The following is a 16,482-nucleotide window of genomic DNA, read 5'->3' as shown; positions in this document are numbered from 1 at the left end:
AAGGTTGACTGCCTTCGTACTCTCGTCTATACAGTATTTTATGTTCTCTGCTTTCTTACCAATCGAGGGTCGGGAAATTATAGTGACTCGATGGACCACGCTTTCCCTTTGGTATCTGGATATAGGCCGTAGATTAAAGAGTCCATGTCGAACTTGCTGTCATATAGCAGAAACTCGCAAGAAAATATCGCTTTTTTGTTGGAGAGGTTGGACGAGTATCCAATTTCCGATAGAATTGGTGAAGATCAGACAAAAGTTGGTTGATTTTGCTGGAGTGCTTAACCTCACTCGATCTCAAACTTTAGGACGACTTCATCTACATGCCTGGTGAACACATCTCCTCAGATATCCATGGTTTAACACCTCAAATGGATGGCCGACTGAATATGCACAATGCTGCTTCGGCTGCTTCTCCGCAAGGAGGTTCCTCATTCGCCGAATCCTCGCCGATCCATTCTGCATCAACAAATTCGCTGCAAGGCTTCCTACCACCATCGAATTTTGTCGTAATTCCCACTACGCTGAAGGGGAAAACCTCGCATCAGAAGCACCAAGCAGAAGCCGCTTATTATCAGAATCTACCGTCTAGACCATCGACACAGCAACACGAAGCCGTCCGAATCGGCATTGGAGTTTTTAGAACAGCCAATTCAGCAGATGCTATAGAGAAAAGACGAGTTTCAGATCCTGATCGCCAAAATCTTGGAGTCGCCAATTTGGCCCGTGATACTATAACATCTGCGAAACTCCGTATTCGTCAGTCTGTCGCAGGAAGAGATCATACTCGAGATGATTCCTTTAAACGAGAATCAGTACCAAAACCAGCTGAATACATGCCAGAAGATGCAGAACCTACTACAACAGAGTCTCGAGAAGTCGAGAGTGAGAATCGAGATACCCATACTGGGAGGCGGCATCGTAAACAGCACCATCATATGAAAGACAATGATAAAGTAGTCACTGAAACCGAGTCCAATGGACCTTTACGCAGTGATAGGAAACATCGGTCCATGCATGTCAAGATTGATGTGAAGCCAGAGGTTGAATCCTCACCCGAGACTGCCGAGATCCAAGAACCTCAAGCTATAGATCACGCCGATGAACGGGACCCCAATATGGTGCACGATGAGTTTGCGCAGGATGTGGCAGATTTACTCCAGACGGAATCAGTACCAACGAGCCCTCGCCGATCTAAATATGAACAACGACAGCCAGCATCCAACCCTTGGAGGTTAACGGAGCACGATGTGCAGCATAGCGCACTTTCTATTCTAGTTAGCCAAAAGATGCAGCAAATGGAAACAGGAACTCCGATTGTAACCCGCCCCTTGCCAGCTGGTACCATGTTGACCACAAATCCAATAAAAATTTACTATGCTATACCGACGTCGTATGCTGGTCAGACTTTTGATCGAAGAATTGGCAGCAGTCAAGAACGTGAGCGAGCACGTACACCATCACCTCGTGGTCGTAAACGAGGTCCGCCGTCTCCTACTTCTCGACAACGAACAACGCAAATTGGACAAGTGGAGGCTCTAAGTGCAGACAAGTTACGAATGCCAGAAAACGCTTCTCGAATTAGTCTGAATGAACGGGCAGCGTCGCCGGACACTCAGCACTCAAATGGGCATCATGCTCTGCATCAGTCTCAACATCTCGTGGAGAAGACTGTGGAGATGCCACGAATTACGCACAGTGACAGATTAAGGCACTCAACGTCAGCCACAGCTTCAGACGCTCTTCCACTGTCTCGTCCTCAAGATCACCAACTATCGCATGCTCCAACACCAACACTAAAGTTTTCGGAACGCCGAATTCTTCAAGACAATTTGTCGGACATGAAGATTATGAAGACTGACGTGAAAGATGGGCTGGTGCTTGAGCAAAAGCCTTCCAAACGAGGTCATTCCTCAAGCCGTGCACAGTCATCGTCTGGTATGCAATCAGACATAGAGAATCATTTGGCATCGCCAGTCGCAGCATCACCAGCTATAGTACCTGATACTATAAGCGAGATAATGCCCAAATCTACGAGACGGCTGTCTCGTCATCGTCAAGAATTGGTGTCTAACGACGAGGTCTCAAAGGATCCAATACAGTCTAAATTTCCAAAAGCTGACGACGAGCGTGGAAGACCATTGTCTAGGGGCAGTCAGAGATCAACTGCTAGTGATGTAGTAGCTCTAGATTCCGAATACACAACCCACTCGAAGCCCCATAAAGAAGGAGACTCCATATCGAACATTCCTCCCAACTTTGGCAAACGAAAATCAATGTCAAACCCACTTTCGGAAGATAAGCCAGTGTCTCGTCCTGTATCTAGAGGAGTAGATTCATCAACAGAAATTCCTTTGAAAGCAAAGGAGGTGGAAACAACACCACTTCTCTCTCGACCGAATTCAAGAGGACAAGACGTGACGGTTCCAGCACGACCGGCTTCAAGAGGAGCTGATGCTACATTTACCACACAGATGGCGCCTGAACGGCCAGTATCAAGGGGAACTGACGTTACATTTGCAACACAAATGGTCGTTGAACGACCAGTATCTAGAGGTGCCGGTGAGACAACAAGTCGACCACCTTCTCGATTGCATGAACGACCACCGTCACGAGGAGAAGAAGTCCGGTTTGAAATGCCGGCTTCTCCTGATGCGGAGCCAAAGGTTAGGGACAAGAAAGATTCCCATTGGACAGCATCAACTGTGACTTCAAGAGACGATCGACGTCGATCTCAAGCTGCGGTAGCTGCCATGAGCCCTCCACGAACCCCTCGACAGCTTACACCTACAGAAAAGACTCATCCATCAAGAATGTCTCGATCGTTCTCGCCGCCAAGTCATAGGCCAAGCACGACTGGAGCTCCACTGCAACACAGTCTAGCTGCACATCTTCGTGAAAGAAGGAGAACCATGTCAGCAAATCCCAACGAGAAAGAATTGACGAAACCGGCAGCACCATTCCAATTCCAACCTCCCAAAAGCAACAACCTCAGAACAAACGTAATTACGAAACCCAAGGTGGCAGTCATATCACCTTTCCTACCTCCTGAATTGTCAGCTGCACCACCAAAAGTTCGAGTGCCTCCAGCAACCAAGAAAGCTGCTGAAAAATCAACAACGGCGTTTAGTCTTCGTATAGCACCAGCCAGAGAGATGCATCCTCTACCTCAGGTACAAGCTCCTGAAGGACCGTTATTAAAAGTAGAAGTTGATGCGCCAGGTGGATTGGCACCTGATGTACCAAAAGCTGTCCGTGGCAAACCACTGGATGCAAAGAGAAGACAGTCGATGGCTCCAAAACCAATGCCAACCTGGAGACCTGGTGGTGTTGGAGATCCAATCAAACGGAATGAGTTTCTTCGAAATCGTGAGTTTCAATACTTTGTTGCTGTTTATCAGGCAATGACGTGTCCCTTACGCAATGTGGCTAATCTAGGTGAAAGGGCTAAGCAGATTGCTCAATTATTACGGACCAAGCTCTTTGCTAATGATAGTGATTCTGACTCTGACGACGACTCCGAAGAGGAAGAAGAACAGCAATTCTTCCCATCGAATTTACCGAAGTTTACTGGAGATCGTGAAACTATTATTTCGAGGATAGAAGAGACTATTGATCACGAGGAAGAAGGTAAAGCAAAGCCTTGATCAAGAACTGTGAAATTTCGTTCCACATTGACTAACTGAAATCTAATTTAGAACCAGAAGAAAACGAAGAACAGCATTCTTCTCAATATTACAAGCTCATCTTCTTGAATGGTATATACTGACCTGGAGATTGTTGTGTGGATGCTAGATCTAACAAACTCTATCATTCGCTAGATTTCGTTCAATTGGAAGCCCGTGATTCTGATATGAGAGACAATCAACGAGCCTTCATTATCCGCGACACTTCTATTGTACCAACCAAAATGATTACAAGGTTGACCGAAGAGGATGCAGCCAAGTTCTGCTACCATATGTACAGATACATTCGATCGGTAGTGGAAAATATTATACCTGGTAACATCACTTTAGATATACTGAGAGTCGCTGGTAAGGAAGATCAAAGAACTCATTTTCCAGGAGATTCTGCCTTTTTTTGCTAACTTTTGCTATGATTACTACAGAGGAAAGCGAAGATGATGAAGCCATTGCTGCTTCTTTGAAACGAATCATTTCCAAGGTGCCAAGGAGCGAATATTTGTTGCTGAAGGCAATCTTCAGTCATTTGCAGAGGTATATTTCAATTTCATGTTGTTCAAATGTGTCAATATACCATCATGAACCAGAGGCCTAAATCTTCAATAACTAGGATATCATCGCTATGTGATATTGACATCGTACGAAACCTGGGTGTTGTATTTGGCCCAGTGATATTCCGAGTAACAACTGATGGCCAGATACCTGGAGACTCTGTTCACGGTGCCAACCACCGTCACCATCATCATCACCACCATCATCACAACAATGCCAGTCTTGCCAATGGTATACAAAGAGCGGCCGCCATGCTAGGAGCAGAAGGTCAAGCACTCGCATCTCTTTTTGAACACGATTTCGCCTCAGACAATATGAATGCCACCATCATGTCTGAAACAGCCAGTGAATTCACCCGACCAGGATTCTTTGATGTTGAATTGTCTACCGTTGATGGATCTGAAGCAGGTGACCGAATTGCTGCCATGAGACCTCCTCCTCCCTCGAAACGTGGCGGCCCACCACCGGTATCTCGTCCACCCATGGGATCCTCTTCAGGTGGTGGGTTGGGACCACCAATGAATCGAGCAGCAAGAACTTCTGTTGCTATTATGGACGATATGGATGAATACGGTCGACAATTCTTGGAAGCTATTCAATCTGCGACACAAAAGGCTGCAGCAGCTCCTGCTATTGAGGAAGAGTCCGAAGACTTTGATGACGACGAGGAAGACTCGCCACCCCCACAACCAACTTCAGACGAAGACAATAAGCCGTCTGATCCCAATGACATTTTCGACTTTGCAGCATTCAAGGAACGTTCTCTCACAAAAGCCATATTTGTGGACTCAACAGCATCGACGGCTATAGCTGCAGCCACCGAAGTTATTATTCGACGAGTTGATGCTATTTTTGGGTATAATGTGCATTCTGATCAGCAAAAACAACGAAAGAGGTAGTTTCAAATGTAGTTATAATGTTCCATAGCTCAAATAGTACAAAATACACGGATTTCAGTTGAAAGTTACACGTTAGATCTAGTCCGGCTCGTGTTTGTAGCTTTGACAATTGAATGTCAGTTTTTCAAACACAATCGGCTTCGATGAACCAGCCAATATAGCATAATCCGATGGAGGGAACTGATCAAGCTCAGCGTGAACGAGAGAAAAAACTCGCCGCAGCCAGAGCAAAGCTACAAAAATTCCAAAAAACTCGAGTCGCAACAACATCAATCGCAGAGCGCAATGAGGTTGCTACTGCTGCCACTCATCCATTGGCCTCATCATATACAAGTACAGAACACTCTGGCTCTACGGCAGCCACAGTCTCGATACTAGAAGATCTGGAACTAAATCCTTCATCACGATATTCACAATCAACACCAACACCTTTATTGACGAATGGCTCAAGATCAAACACGCCCGCATTATTGGATGCCTCATACGGGCAAGCAGTTTTGTTTTCGTTTCGTTGCACCGCGTGGATGTTGGAGCTAACGCCGCACAATTATTAGTGTTTCGCTTGACACTCAGAGAGGACGCAGCAATTCGACTTCTAAAATTCCTGTATGGGGCTACATGAATTTATGTGACTGATTCGGCCTACGTGTTAATATTTCTTTCAACTAGGTCTCAACTAGTCGAAGTCGCTCAACGTCAATGAGTCCAACGAGGAATGCTCCTCTGGTAACTAGAAGAAGACAAGTCTTGATCCCTGTTTCAATTTTAAAGAACGCGATACTGAAATTACAATACATAGCCATTCTCTGATCCTGCCAAAGATCTCGTAAAGTCCACAGAGCTCGAAACCCAAAACACCTTTTTGCATGGACTCAATGCCACTCTCACATCAGAGAATCGTGGCCTACTAGATAAGCTGTCACAATTACAGGCAGATTTATTAGCAGCATCACACGAAAAGGAAGCCTCCGAACGTCGCGCTGAAGCGGGCGAACGGTTGGTACAACGAGCTGAAGCTGCAGAACATGAAGTGACAGAACTAGAAGATAAATTAGCCAAGGCACAGCAGGAAGCCAAGGTCCATGAAGATCAATGGACTAAAGATTACGAAGAGCTAGAAGAGTCTCGTCTTCGTCTTCGATTGTTGGAAGATGATAATCGCTTTTTGCAGGATTCGCTAAACGTGCTGGAGAATAAATTACAGGAGCAGAGCAGTGCTTTTGCTAGTATTGATGCAGAGACGAATAAGTTACGAGCAAGGTTGGACATTGCGGATTCGTTGGAAACTCAGGTATGTTCTTGTACAGGATTGACTGCCAAATTTTGTTTGGCTGATAAGTGATGGCCTTTTGTAGAATTTGGTCTTGAGTCCTCAGCTGGAATCTATACAACAGTCCCTGCTCGTAGCACAAACCGAGAATGCTCGACTTGTAGCAGAGTTACAAAATAAGGAACCAATAGCTAGCCTCGATGAGACGAGACATCAGATAGATGCCCTTTCTGCAGAATTAGAAGCCCGTAGTAAGGTCGAAGCTGATTTACGACGAGGTCTTGAAATCGCCAAAGAATCCATACGAGATTTACACGAAAAACTGGCTTTGGCCACAGCCGAAAGAGATTCAGCAATAGCAGAACGAGACTCGGCTGCTTCCGAACGTGAGACTCTGGTCTCGGAGCGAAGCTCTTGGCTGTCGGAGAACGAATCGCTACTATCAGCACGACAGTCAATAGAATCAGACTATAATTCCCTCATGTCAGAACGTGATTCGCTCTTGTCTGAGCGACAGTCGTGGACTTTTGAACGTGATTCGCTGCAATCAGAGCGTGACAGTTTGATATCTGAAGCTAGCACTCTGATATCAGAACGAGATAAGCTGATCTCTGACCTTGATGCTCTTGTATCGGAACGTGATGCCATCAAGGCCAAGTTAGAACAAGTTGAATCAGAATCTCGAGATTCTAACAAGCTGGCGGAGATGGCCGTCCTGCTCGATACGTATAAAAGTCAGCTTGAAGAGAAGATTGTTCAACTTAATGACGCGACTCGTAGTATAAGAGATCATGAATTAGCTGCTGAGCAATTTGCGGAAGGTTTGTCGGGCATCGCCTTATCAGGGTTTTCATTTCCCTATTTTTCGCTCACACATGTTCAATCTAGTCGTGGAATTGAGTGAAGCTGAGGCTACCGAAAAGATAGCCCGTCTCGAGGAAGAGCTTGATCGGCTTCGCTCTACCGTGCAGTATCCTCAAGGAACCAATGAACTGCAGGCTCAAGTAGAACAGCTATCGAAAGATTTAGCATTGACGACCAAACAATACAAGGACGTCGAGGCACGACTAGAAGCCGCCCTTTATCATAGTGATGAGCTACGCAATAGTCGTGATGCTGCAGTAGCTCAACATGAGCAGTTGAATGCACGTGTGGACGGTTTGACCCAACATTTAGTAGAGCTCGAGTCAAATCAACGTAAAGAATCTGACGAACTGGCCGCGGAGCTAGTAAATCAACGTAAAGAGTCTGAACAATTGGCCACGGAGCTAGTAGAAGCTATTAAAGAACGTGATAGAGCTAGACGTGACGTTGATAAATTACAAGATGGTGTCTCGAAAGGAGCTCAGGATCAGGAGCTCATACTGGAGAGTCTCCGTGATTTGACTGAGCAGGCAGCTACACTTAAATCTCAGTTGGAAGGTGTAACTTTAGAACGTGATGAGCTCAACGAGCAAGTAATATCCTTAACGACACGTCTTGATGATGCTCAATCCAATCATGCTCATACTCGACAAGTATTGTCATCACAAGCAGATGAATTAAAACGTAAAATGGAAGCCATCACGACTAGTGCAGAAGCAGAACGGCAGAGTTGGCGAAATAGTAGTACTCAGCTCAACGACGAGGCCATTAGCCGTTTAGAATCCGAGAGAGATTCAGTTTTAAATCAACTCAAGTCTGCTGAAGCTGAACTGATCAAAATTACTCAAAAGGCGACTGAAATGTCGGAAGAAGTTGAAGATCTGACTTCACGTCTTCAATCTGTATCTCAGGAGCGTGACAGCTTGAAATCTCAAGTCGACACCAATAATGCCGAAATGGAGACACTCAGTCGTAACGTCTTGGCCATACAACATGAACGAGATGAATCTCGTAATCAATCTCGTGAATCGTCCAGTAAACTTGAGTCTCTTGAATCTACTGTGGCTGATCTGCAAACTCAGGTTAGTTTTCTTTTCGGTAAAAGAATTCGGCAAGCGCAAAAAAACTTAAGCATTGCGTTTGATAGATTGGTGAATATAAAGTCGCTTTGCGCGATTCAGAAGCGGAACTGGACGCTGCTCAATTAGAGAATAGAAGATTGACAGCCAATCTCACTGAGATTGGAAGCCGAATGACTGATGTTGAAGTCGATCGTGAGACATTCCAGCAAAAACTCTCGCAATTAACGTCAGAACGAGACAGTTTGCAAGAGCAAGTATTTGCACTACAAGCGCAGTTGTCTGTGTCTACATCAGAGTTGGATCGGGTGACTTCCGAAATGTCTCATGTGAGACAGGAAGAAGCCGACCTACAACATAAATTGGCTCAAGCAACTGAATATTTACGTTCTGTACTCAAGGAACGTGATGAAGCCAAGACAATAATATCTAGCGGAGACACAGAAAACACGTCTTTGACCAATGCCCTGAAACAAGCAGAGGCTAGTGTAGTTGCTATGAGAACGGAGTTGGAAGAGTTACGAGAACAGGTAAACATTATCCAGTCAGCAAAGGGGGTTTTTTTGTAAACGCTAACCAGCTTTGATTTTTTGGCTCGGTTCAGGTCCATAGCTATGCCATATCTGCAGAGCACACCAAGGTCCAACTAGACGTTGCTCAAGCAGAGCGTAATAGTGCCATTGCTCGACAAGATGAGATTCAATCCGCTATGACTGATTTGGAGCGAGAAAAACGTGACATATTGAGTCAGTTGCATCAGCTACAGACTCATGTAGAACATAAAGACACAGCACTCACTCATCTAACACAACGTCTATCGGCTTCAGAAGAACAGCTATCAGGAAGGCATGAATCGCATGGTGCAGAGATTGCCCGCCGAGATAGAGTAATCGATGAAATTACTGCCAAACGAGACGATTTAAATGCACAATTATTGGAACAAGCATCACAAATAGCTCAAGCCAATGAAGAGCGTGAAGACTTATCTCAAACGCTCAAAGAGCTTCAAACCGAGTATGAGTCATTATCTGACGAATTTGCTCGTATTGTAAAGGAACGAGATGATTTCTCAGCTGACCACGCATCCGTAAATGAAATGTTGACTAGTGTATCTCAGCAGCGAGATACGGCTATAGCTCAGAGCCAGACATTTGAACAAGCTTTAAACGAGGCTACAGCTAGGCTAGACCAAAGTATTAGAGATGCTCAGGAGCTACATCAGAGACTACAGTCTTTGACAAGTGCTCATGATACGCTTCAAATAAGCTATAATCAAGTCGTATCTGATTCTCGTGAAATCTCGTTACGAGCGCTGCAAGAGACCGAGTCTTGGGCAGCTGAGAGAGAGAAACTAATGGAGGGCCTCATTCAAGCTAAATCACGTATACAGGCACTCGTGAGCGGAGAGGAATTCCTCAATAAACGTATATCAGAGTTAGAGCTTTCCAAATCCACTGCCATCTCAGAGTCTACTCAGCTTGGTCATGAATGTGATCAGCTACGAGCTCGTCTGGATGCTATAACTGGCGAATTATCGGATGGTCAACAAAAGCTGTCCAATCAACTTGATATTTTAGCTGCAGAAAATGCTCAGTTGGCTCGTGAACGTGAATCTCTGGCTAGATCACTTGGTGAGGCTTTGTCCACTGGAGAAACGGCCATCGCAGAACGTGATGCTTTGTTTGATGCAGTCTCTATCCTTCGTAAAGAAAAGGAAGATATTGAAGCTGAACGTGACTTGTTCAGTCAGTCAAATGCTGCTCTCAAGGAAGAGTTGGATGTATTGAGGAATGCAAATGAGAGTCTTGATACTGTCATCAAGTCTGGAATTGAAAGTCTCAATACCTTCAGGTACTGCACGTTGATTTTTGGCACTGAAATAGGTGTCATTTCACTCATCTGTCATTTGTAGGAATGAAAACTCTGACCTCAAGAGCCAATACGACGGTCTAGCACAGCAATTATCTGTAGCTCGTCACCGTATAGAAGAGCTAGAAGAGACAACTGAATCAGAAAGATCCAGACTACGGAAAGAGAAGGAAGCTCTTATACGTGAAGGTGCTTCTCTAACAGAAGCCTGTGATGCTATGAGGACTCAGCTGGCCGAAGCTCAACGAGAGAGTCATCAGACAAAATCCGCTCGAGACGGACGAATTGCCGAACTCGACGCGATGATGATTACTCTCAAGAACGAGAAGAAGGTCATATCACATGCATTCACTGAATTAGAACGTGATGCCAAAGAATTACGGAAACATCTTGAAGATCAACTTGAACATACTCAAAAGGCCTTGTCTGAAGCTCTAATCGATCTTGCTCTCGAACGAACTCAAGCGTCAGCTCAATCGGCTCTTATTAGCAAACTACAGTATGACTTGGATCATGAAGTAAATGCCAATAAAGCTGAACGCGAACGATCTGAAGAAGCACATACAGTCGCTACAGCTCGTGCCGATGTATTACGAGCCGCTGAAGAAGAACGTGATAATGCTCGAAGCCAACTTGAAACCCTACGAAAGGAGATGTCTGACAGCCAAACCACAATGCGAGATCGCCTCACAGAAGCCGAACTAGAGTTACGAGCAGCGCAAGATAGATCTTCGTCACATGCATCTGAACTGCTTGGTCGTATAGAAGTATTAGAGAGCCAACTTACTGCATATCAGGACCAGCTTCATGATTCGAATGCTGCATTCGAGCATCTGCAAACTCAGTGGACGGCATCCAACGAGACTGTAGAACACCTGCAGTCCGAGTTATCGGCATCCTCTGAGACTTTGGAACGTCTTCAATCAAAATTGTCTGTATCCGAGGCGTCTGCTAGAAATCTGGAGGAACATTTATCGTCGTCGGCAGCCTCCGTAAATAGACTAGAAGCCGAATTGGTATCAGCTCGTAATGATGTAGAAGCCGCTCAAGCCCAATTGAGCTCAGCGCGTACTCAATTAGAATCAGCTCAAAGTCAACTAGAATCAGCACATGCTCAGATCAACCAACAGGCCCAATCATCTCATAATCAATCTGTATTGCTAACTCAGCTCGAGGAAGCCATGTCCGCCAAGAAAGTAGCGTTACAAGAGCTTGAATCTATTCGAGTATCCTATGAGAAGTTGGTAGCATCAGAGGAAAGTGCTCAGAATGATTTGGTCGAGCTTGTCCAAGTAAGAGCACGACTAGAAGAATCTATGGCAGAACTAGCAAAATCAATAGAATCCAAATCTAACGAAATTGGTCAATTGGAAGAAGATAATGATGTCTTAGAAGCTACCGCAATACGATTAGAGCAAGACATGGAATCATACAAGAAACGAGTAGAGGATGATCTCAAACACCAGGAACATGACTCCCGTAAAGAGAAGGACCTCCTTGCAATTGATTTGAATCAGTTAAGGATGGTTGTAGATGAAAGGACTGACCGAGTCTCGAGTCTTGAAGCAGAATGTCAGTCTCTCCGCTCGCAGTTTGAAGGATTGCAGCAACATAGGCAGGCAGTAAGGAGCTCATTGTCGGATCTCTCCGCCAGACTGCCTTCCCCAGTCGATGCTGATTTGGCCACTGTCGATGAAATAGAATATCTCAGAGTATTGTCTAGTAAACTTGATACCATACAGGATCAATTGATGGATGCTCATAAGAGCTATGATGCAGCAGTCAGTAGAGCAGCGGAGTGGGAGAGACATGCTGAAGATCTCAAACGAGAGCGTGACCAAGCACGTAAACAGGCTTCCGAGCACGGTGGTAAACTAAATGATTTGTCTCATCAATTACTCTCTATTGGTGCTCAGGCAGAATCAGTGCATACTCAACAGATGGTTGAATTACAACAAGCCACCGAGAAAGTCAGCTCGTTAACTGCGGAGCTCGATACTAGAAATCGTGAAGTCAACCACCATCTTACCTCAATACGCCATTTACAAAACGAGGTTGAAAAGTCGTCAGAAGAGTTAGCACGACGAAAAGAACAAGACTTGCAGGATGGAGATCTTGATGATCGTCTCGCCGCTGCCAATGAGCGTGTAGAATCGTATGCTCAGCTTGCTGACAGTGCAGTCAAGTCTATGGAAGTATATCGAGATGAACTCAGTCGTAAACAGCTTCAGTTGCAAAAGATGGAGATAGAGATTGGAAGACTGCAACAAGATAGGAGTCGTGTGGGCAGTCTACAGCAGTCTGATATTGAGTATACATTTTCCTCCTTCTCTGTCGCTGTCTGTTTGCTGACGATTTTTTTGATTTAGTGAACTTGGTTCTCGAGCTATCGAAACTGGTGTCTCTGCTATCGATGAACTTGTCCGGGCAGTATCTAGTGCTAGTTTACGAGGGCCTCCTCAGACTATGCCCGCTAACTGTTGTGGCCATGTCGAATGTCATCGTGGATGTATGCTTGATAACGATGCCGATGTCGATGGAAATCAAGCCGAAATACTCCAACATCTCGTAAAACAAGTATCCACTATAATGAAATCGTCAGCTGACCATGCCGAGACTTCGAAGAGGATCTTGATGGAATTGTCTTCATCGGCTTCTGAAGCAGGTCATAGTCCTTCTAGAACGAAAGAATCACCAATTAAACCCGAATTTTCAGCTGCTAAAGAGGAACGTGTTAGGAAACTGATCAAGATGCAGTCCAATTTGCTTGAAGAGCATCGCCTCTTTTTGGCAGAAATGGAGTCGGCATCTCAGTCCTTTAGTAGACGATCTGTAAATCCTGAAGAATTATCGGCTAGATTTGTAAAAGTTGTTGGTGGATATCAAGGAATTGTCGCTGAGCTCATTGAGAAGACCAGCGAGATGGTTGATTCTATCAGTGGTAAGCGCAACTTCAAGTAGTGGCAATGAATTTTTTTTACTGACAAGTTTTACATTATGACACACAAAATCAGACAAACTTCCGGATTTACGAGCAGAGATTTCGTTTTTGGCTTCGGAATTGCGAGAAGTCATCTTACAGCACCAAGGTCTGTCTCGACATGCCAAAAACTTGCTGTCTGCAGTAGAGAAGAGTAGACGAGTAACTCGGTTTGCTGATGATGGAAACACATCCTTCATGAGCTATAATGGTGCTGGTGACATGAGTACTGTAACCAATGGAGACGTATCAGCCTATCGTATCAACTTTGACGAATTTGCAGAGTTGGCAGCAAAAGCCGCTCAAGCAGAAAACTACCATGCTCAGTTTGATAACTGTCAGTCCATCCTGAAGGATCAAGAAAAAGAGATTGATGTACTCAAGGAGGCTATAGAAGCTATGACTGCACGACCGGTAGAAGGTTCTGCTTCTGCTGACTTGGTTGCACTCAAGTTACTTCAACGTCAAGTAGAAGAGCTACGCAAAGTCTGGTCTCACGAATTGTCTGCGAATAGTATTCTTCGCGGACTGATCATGAAGACCCAGCAGGAGGCCGTCGCTGCTGCTGAAGAAGCTCAATTCCGTGAGCAACAGTTGAGAGCTGAACTAGATGAAGCGGTAGTTTTGTGTGAGCAAACGGCAAATGATGCTCGATTAGTTGCTGAACGAGAAGTTGAAATAATACGTCGAGTATCTGCAGATATGAAGGCTTACGATGATAGACTAGCCTCTCAAATATCAGAAGCGGATATGTCATCTAGTCGTGTTGCTGCACTAGAAGAAGAACGAGATCAAGTGGCTGCTCAACAGGCTCGAAGTTTGTCTCGTTTACAACGTGAGTTGAAACAAGCACACGAAGAACGAGATTCTTTATTAGAACAGCTCAAGAATGTTGAACTGGAGGTCTTGGATCTTCAACAGTCTATAATGGATGACAAGCCCTTCCCAGACAAGAAGGAGCCTGACTGGGAGACCCAACGTAGTAGATTAGAAGCTGAATTGTCGGAATCAAGACGTAAAGAATTGGATTTACATAGTCAACTCGAATCTACTTTCGCTTCAGCTTCCGTGACGGAATCGAAGCTCAAACAAGTCAGTGACGAACGTCATAACCTTGATAATGAAGTACGTCGGTTGATGCACGAACTCAACCAAGTTGGCAACAAGTCCCTCAGGTCTGCAGCCACCTCTCCAGCACGCACCTTATCTAGTCCACCTCGCTCCTCCGCTGAGCTACAAAAGATTGAAAGAGAGCGAGATGCTGCTCTCAGCAAAGTCAAGGAGCTCATAGAAGATTTAGAATCACATAGGAGCAGCTGGAACCGAGATCGTGAAAATTTGGAATCAGAGCTCTCTGCCTTGCGTCAACAGCAAGAGGAGGAGAAGAATAGAGTGCTCAACGAAAATCAATCACGACGACCTCGATTCTATTCTGCCGTAGACGAACATAGTGACCATTCCAGTGAACTTCGTAGAGTACACGAAGAGCAACTAACAAGACTTGCTAGTGCTGAACGTAAACATGCCGATATTATTGCTCAATTGTCGCGTGAACATACCAAGCAGCTCGAAAAACTCACGAAGGAATACAATCTCAACTTGTCGTCACTACAACAGCAAATCCAAGATATAGAAGTCCATCGTGACAAGGTAGCGGATAATATGCAACATGATTTTGCTACTCAATTGGATAATCTGGCTCGACAATATGATAAAGTCATTGTTGAACATAAACGACAGATTGCCACCCTAGAACGTCTCGTGCATGCTGGTGAAACCAGTATACATCAAGATCTGTCGAGTCAGCTAGATTCTGTAAGACAACAACGTGATGAGCTACTATCAGATCTAAAGACTGTGAGATCTGATTTGGAGAGGACATTGAATCATGAAAAGGCCCACTGGAGCAAAGAACGTGAAGCCTTACTCGCCGAAGCGGATTCAGCCAAACGAGCTCTTTACGAATCAACTAGTAATTTATCTGGGCAATCCGCAGAACTAGCTGAAGCCAAACAACGAGTCGATGAATTAGCAGACTTGCTAATTGCAAGTGAAGAACGAGAACGTACCATGGCAGCTGCTAAAAAGTCTGTTGAACGTCGTTTGGCCGATCGTGATCGGGCTAGTAAAGAAGGCATTCTTGAATTTGAGAAGACCTTCCGAGAACGAGAAACAAGATGGACTATTGAAAAGCAGGAATTAGAACAACGGCTGGTTCGTGAAAGGGCTGTTTTGGCTGATCAGCTTGCTGAGGCACAGTCTGCTTGGAATGTCGAGCGTAAAGCTCTTATAATAGAAGCTGATAATGCTAAAGAGGCTGCCGAGTTAGCTGCCAGTCATATTGATGAAGCTATGACTGAACGTGCTGCTATTCAACGGGCGTTAGAAGTCCAGGCAGAGGTATTTGTTATTCGACATAAATGTCGCTGTTTTGCTCCTTGCTTTAACGTCAAACTGTCTCTCGTTTCAGCGCTTTGGCAAGATGGATTCTACAAAGGACGCTCAGATCCAGAGATTGGAAGCCATGGTCAATAGTCTCAATGCTGGCAAGTTCTTGATTCCCCTTGTAACGACGAATCGTTTTTCGCTTGACACCAACCACCATCAACTTCCCCGTAGCTATACGAGCCAATGAAGCTGAATTGGCCGCATCTCAAATGGATCGAACGCAACAGTCTCTTCAAGAATCAACGTTACAGCAGTTGGCTATTTCTGAAGAGGTACAGCAGGAGTTTTGTTGAATGAGCGTAATGACGAAATTAACACCATTCACACCGTTAGGCTCGCAGGACTGAAAGAGAGAGAAGCAAACTTGTCATTGCCAAGTACAAGAAACTGAAGTCAGACCATTCTAGGTAAGTGGATTGTACCAAACCTCGTGAGTTATTTTTGCTCATTTGACTGACTCTATTTTGTTAGATTACGTGAGGATTGTCGACTTGTTTTACAAGAACTGGCCTATTTGAGAGCATATGTTACACGTTTGATGCAGTGGAGGAAAGATCTCGGTTACCAGAAACTGTATCTAGATATGACAATTACCAATTTGCTTGAGACGTAAGGTTGCTGTGACGGCTTAGATGCGTCCGAGCAAAACAAATCTGCATGACACGGAGTTATCTTATACTCACACTAAGCTCTTCATCCTTTACAAACTAGTCACAAGACAACATTGAATCTCATACATGGAATGGGAATTGATTCACCTGACGATCAGGGAGATATTTCACCTGTTCGCAAGTTACATCGTTGTGTCAAGGTGGTAATTGCGTGTGTCCGAATGAGGTAA

At 44.9% G+C, this 16,482-nt stretch overlaps 2 protein-coding genes across 2 annotated transcripts; both read left to right on the top strand.

Moving 5' to 3' along the window:
• Window positions 1-320: 320 nt before the first annotated feature.
• SmJEL517_g03356 (uncharacterized protein) lies at window positions 321-5,131 on the top strand (the record flags this gene model as incomplete). Its single annotated transcript, XM_031169284.1, has 5 exons — window positions 321-3,627; window positions 3,696-3,755; window positions 3,819-4,031; window positions 4,106-4,214; window positions 4,291-5,131. The coding sequence occupies 5 exons, from the start codon at window positions 321-323 to the stop codon at window positions 5,129-5,131; spliced, it is 4,530 nt and encodes a 1,509-aa protein (XP_031024755.1).
• A 170-nt stretch (window positions 5,132-5,301) lies between these two features.
• Window positions 5,302-16,482, top strand: SmJEL517_g03355 (uncharacterized protein; the record flags this gene model as incomplete). The annotated part of the gene is made up of 16 exons (XM_031169283.1): window positions 5,302-5,625; window positions 5,705-5,737; window positions 5,801-5,857; window positions 5,931-6,422; window positions 6,487-7,222; window positions 7,290-8,347; window positions 8,413-8,874; window positions 8,949-10,195; window positions 10,257-12,524; window positions 12,583-13,154; window positions 13,228-15,593; window positions 15,664-15,727; window positions 15,813-15,913; window positions 15,975-16,048; window positions 16,113-16,250; window positions 16,353-16,482. 16 exons carry the CDS (start codon window positions 5,302-5,304, stop codon window positions 16,480-16,482), a joined length of 10,122 nt encoding a protein of 3,373 aa, XP_031024758.1.

This window comes from Synchytrium microbalum (genome assembly GCF_006535985.1).
Source record: "Synchytrium microbalum strain JEL517 chromosome Unknown SmJEL517_scf0017, whole genome shotgun sequence".
Taxonomy (NCBI): Eukaryota; Fungi; Chytridiomycota; class Chytridiomycetes; order Synchytriales; family Synchytriaceae; genus Synchytrium; species Synchytrium microbalum.
The sequence above is the reverse complement of the archived record's forward strand: the minus strand, read 5'-3'. Positions and strand labels throughout refer to the sequence as shown.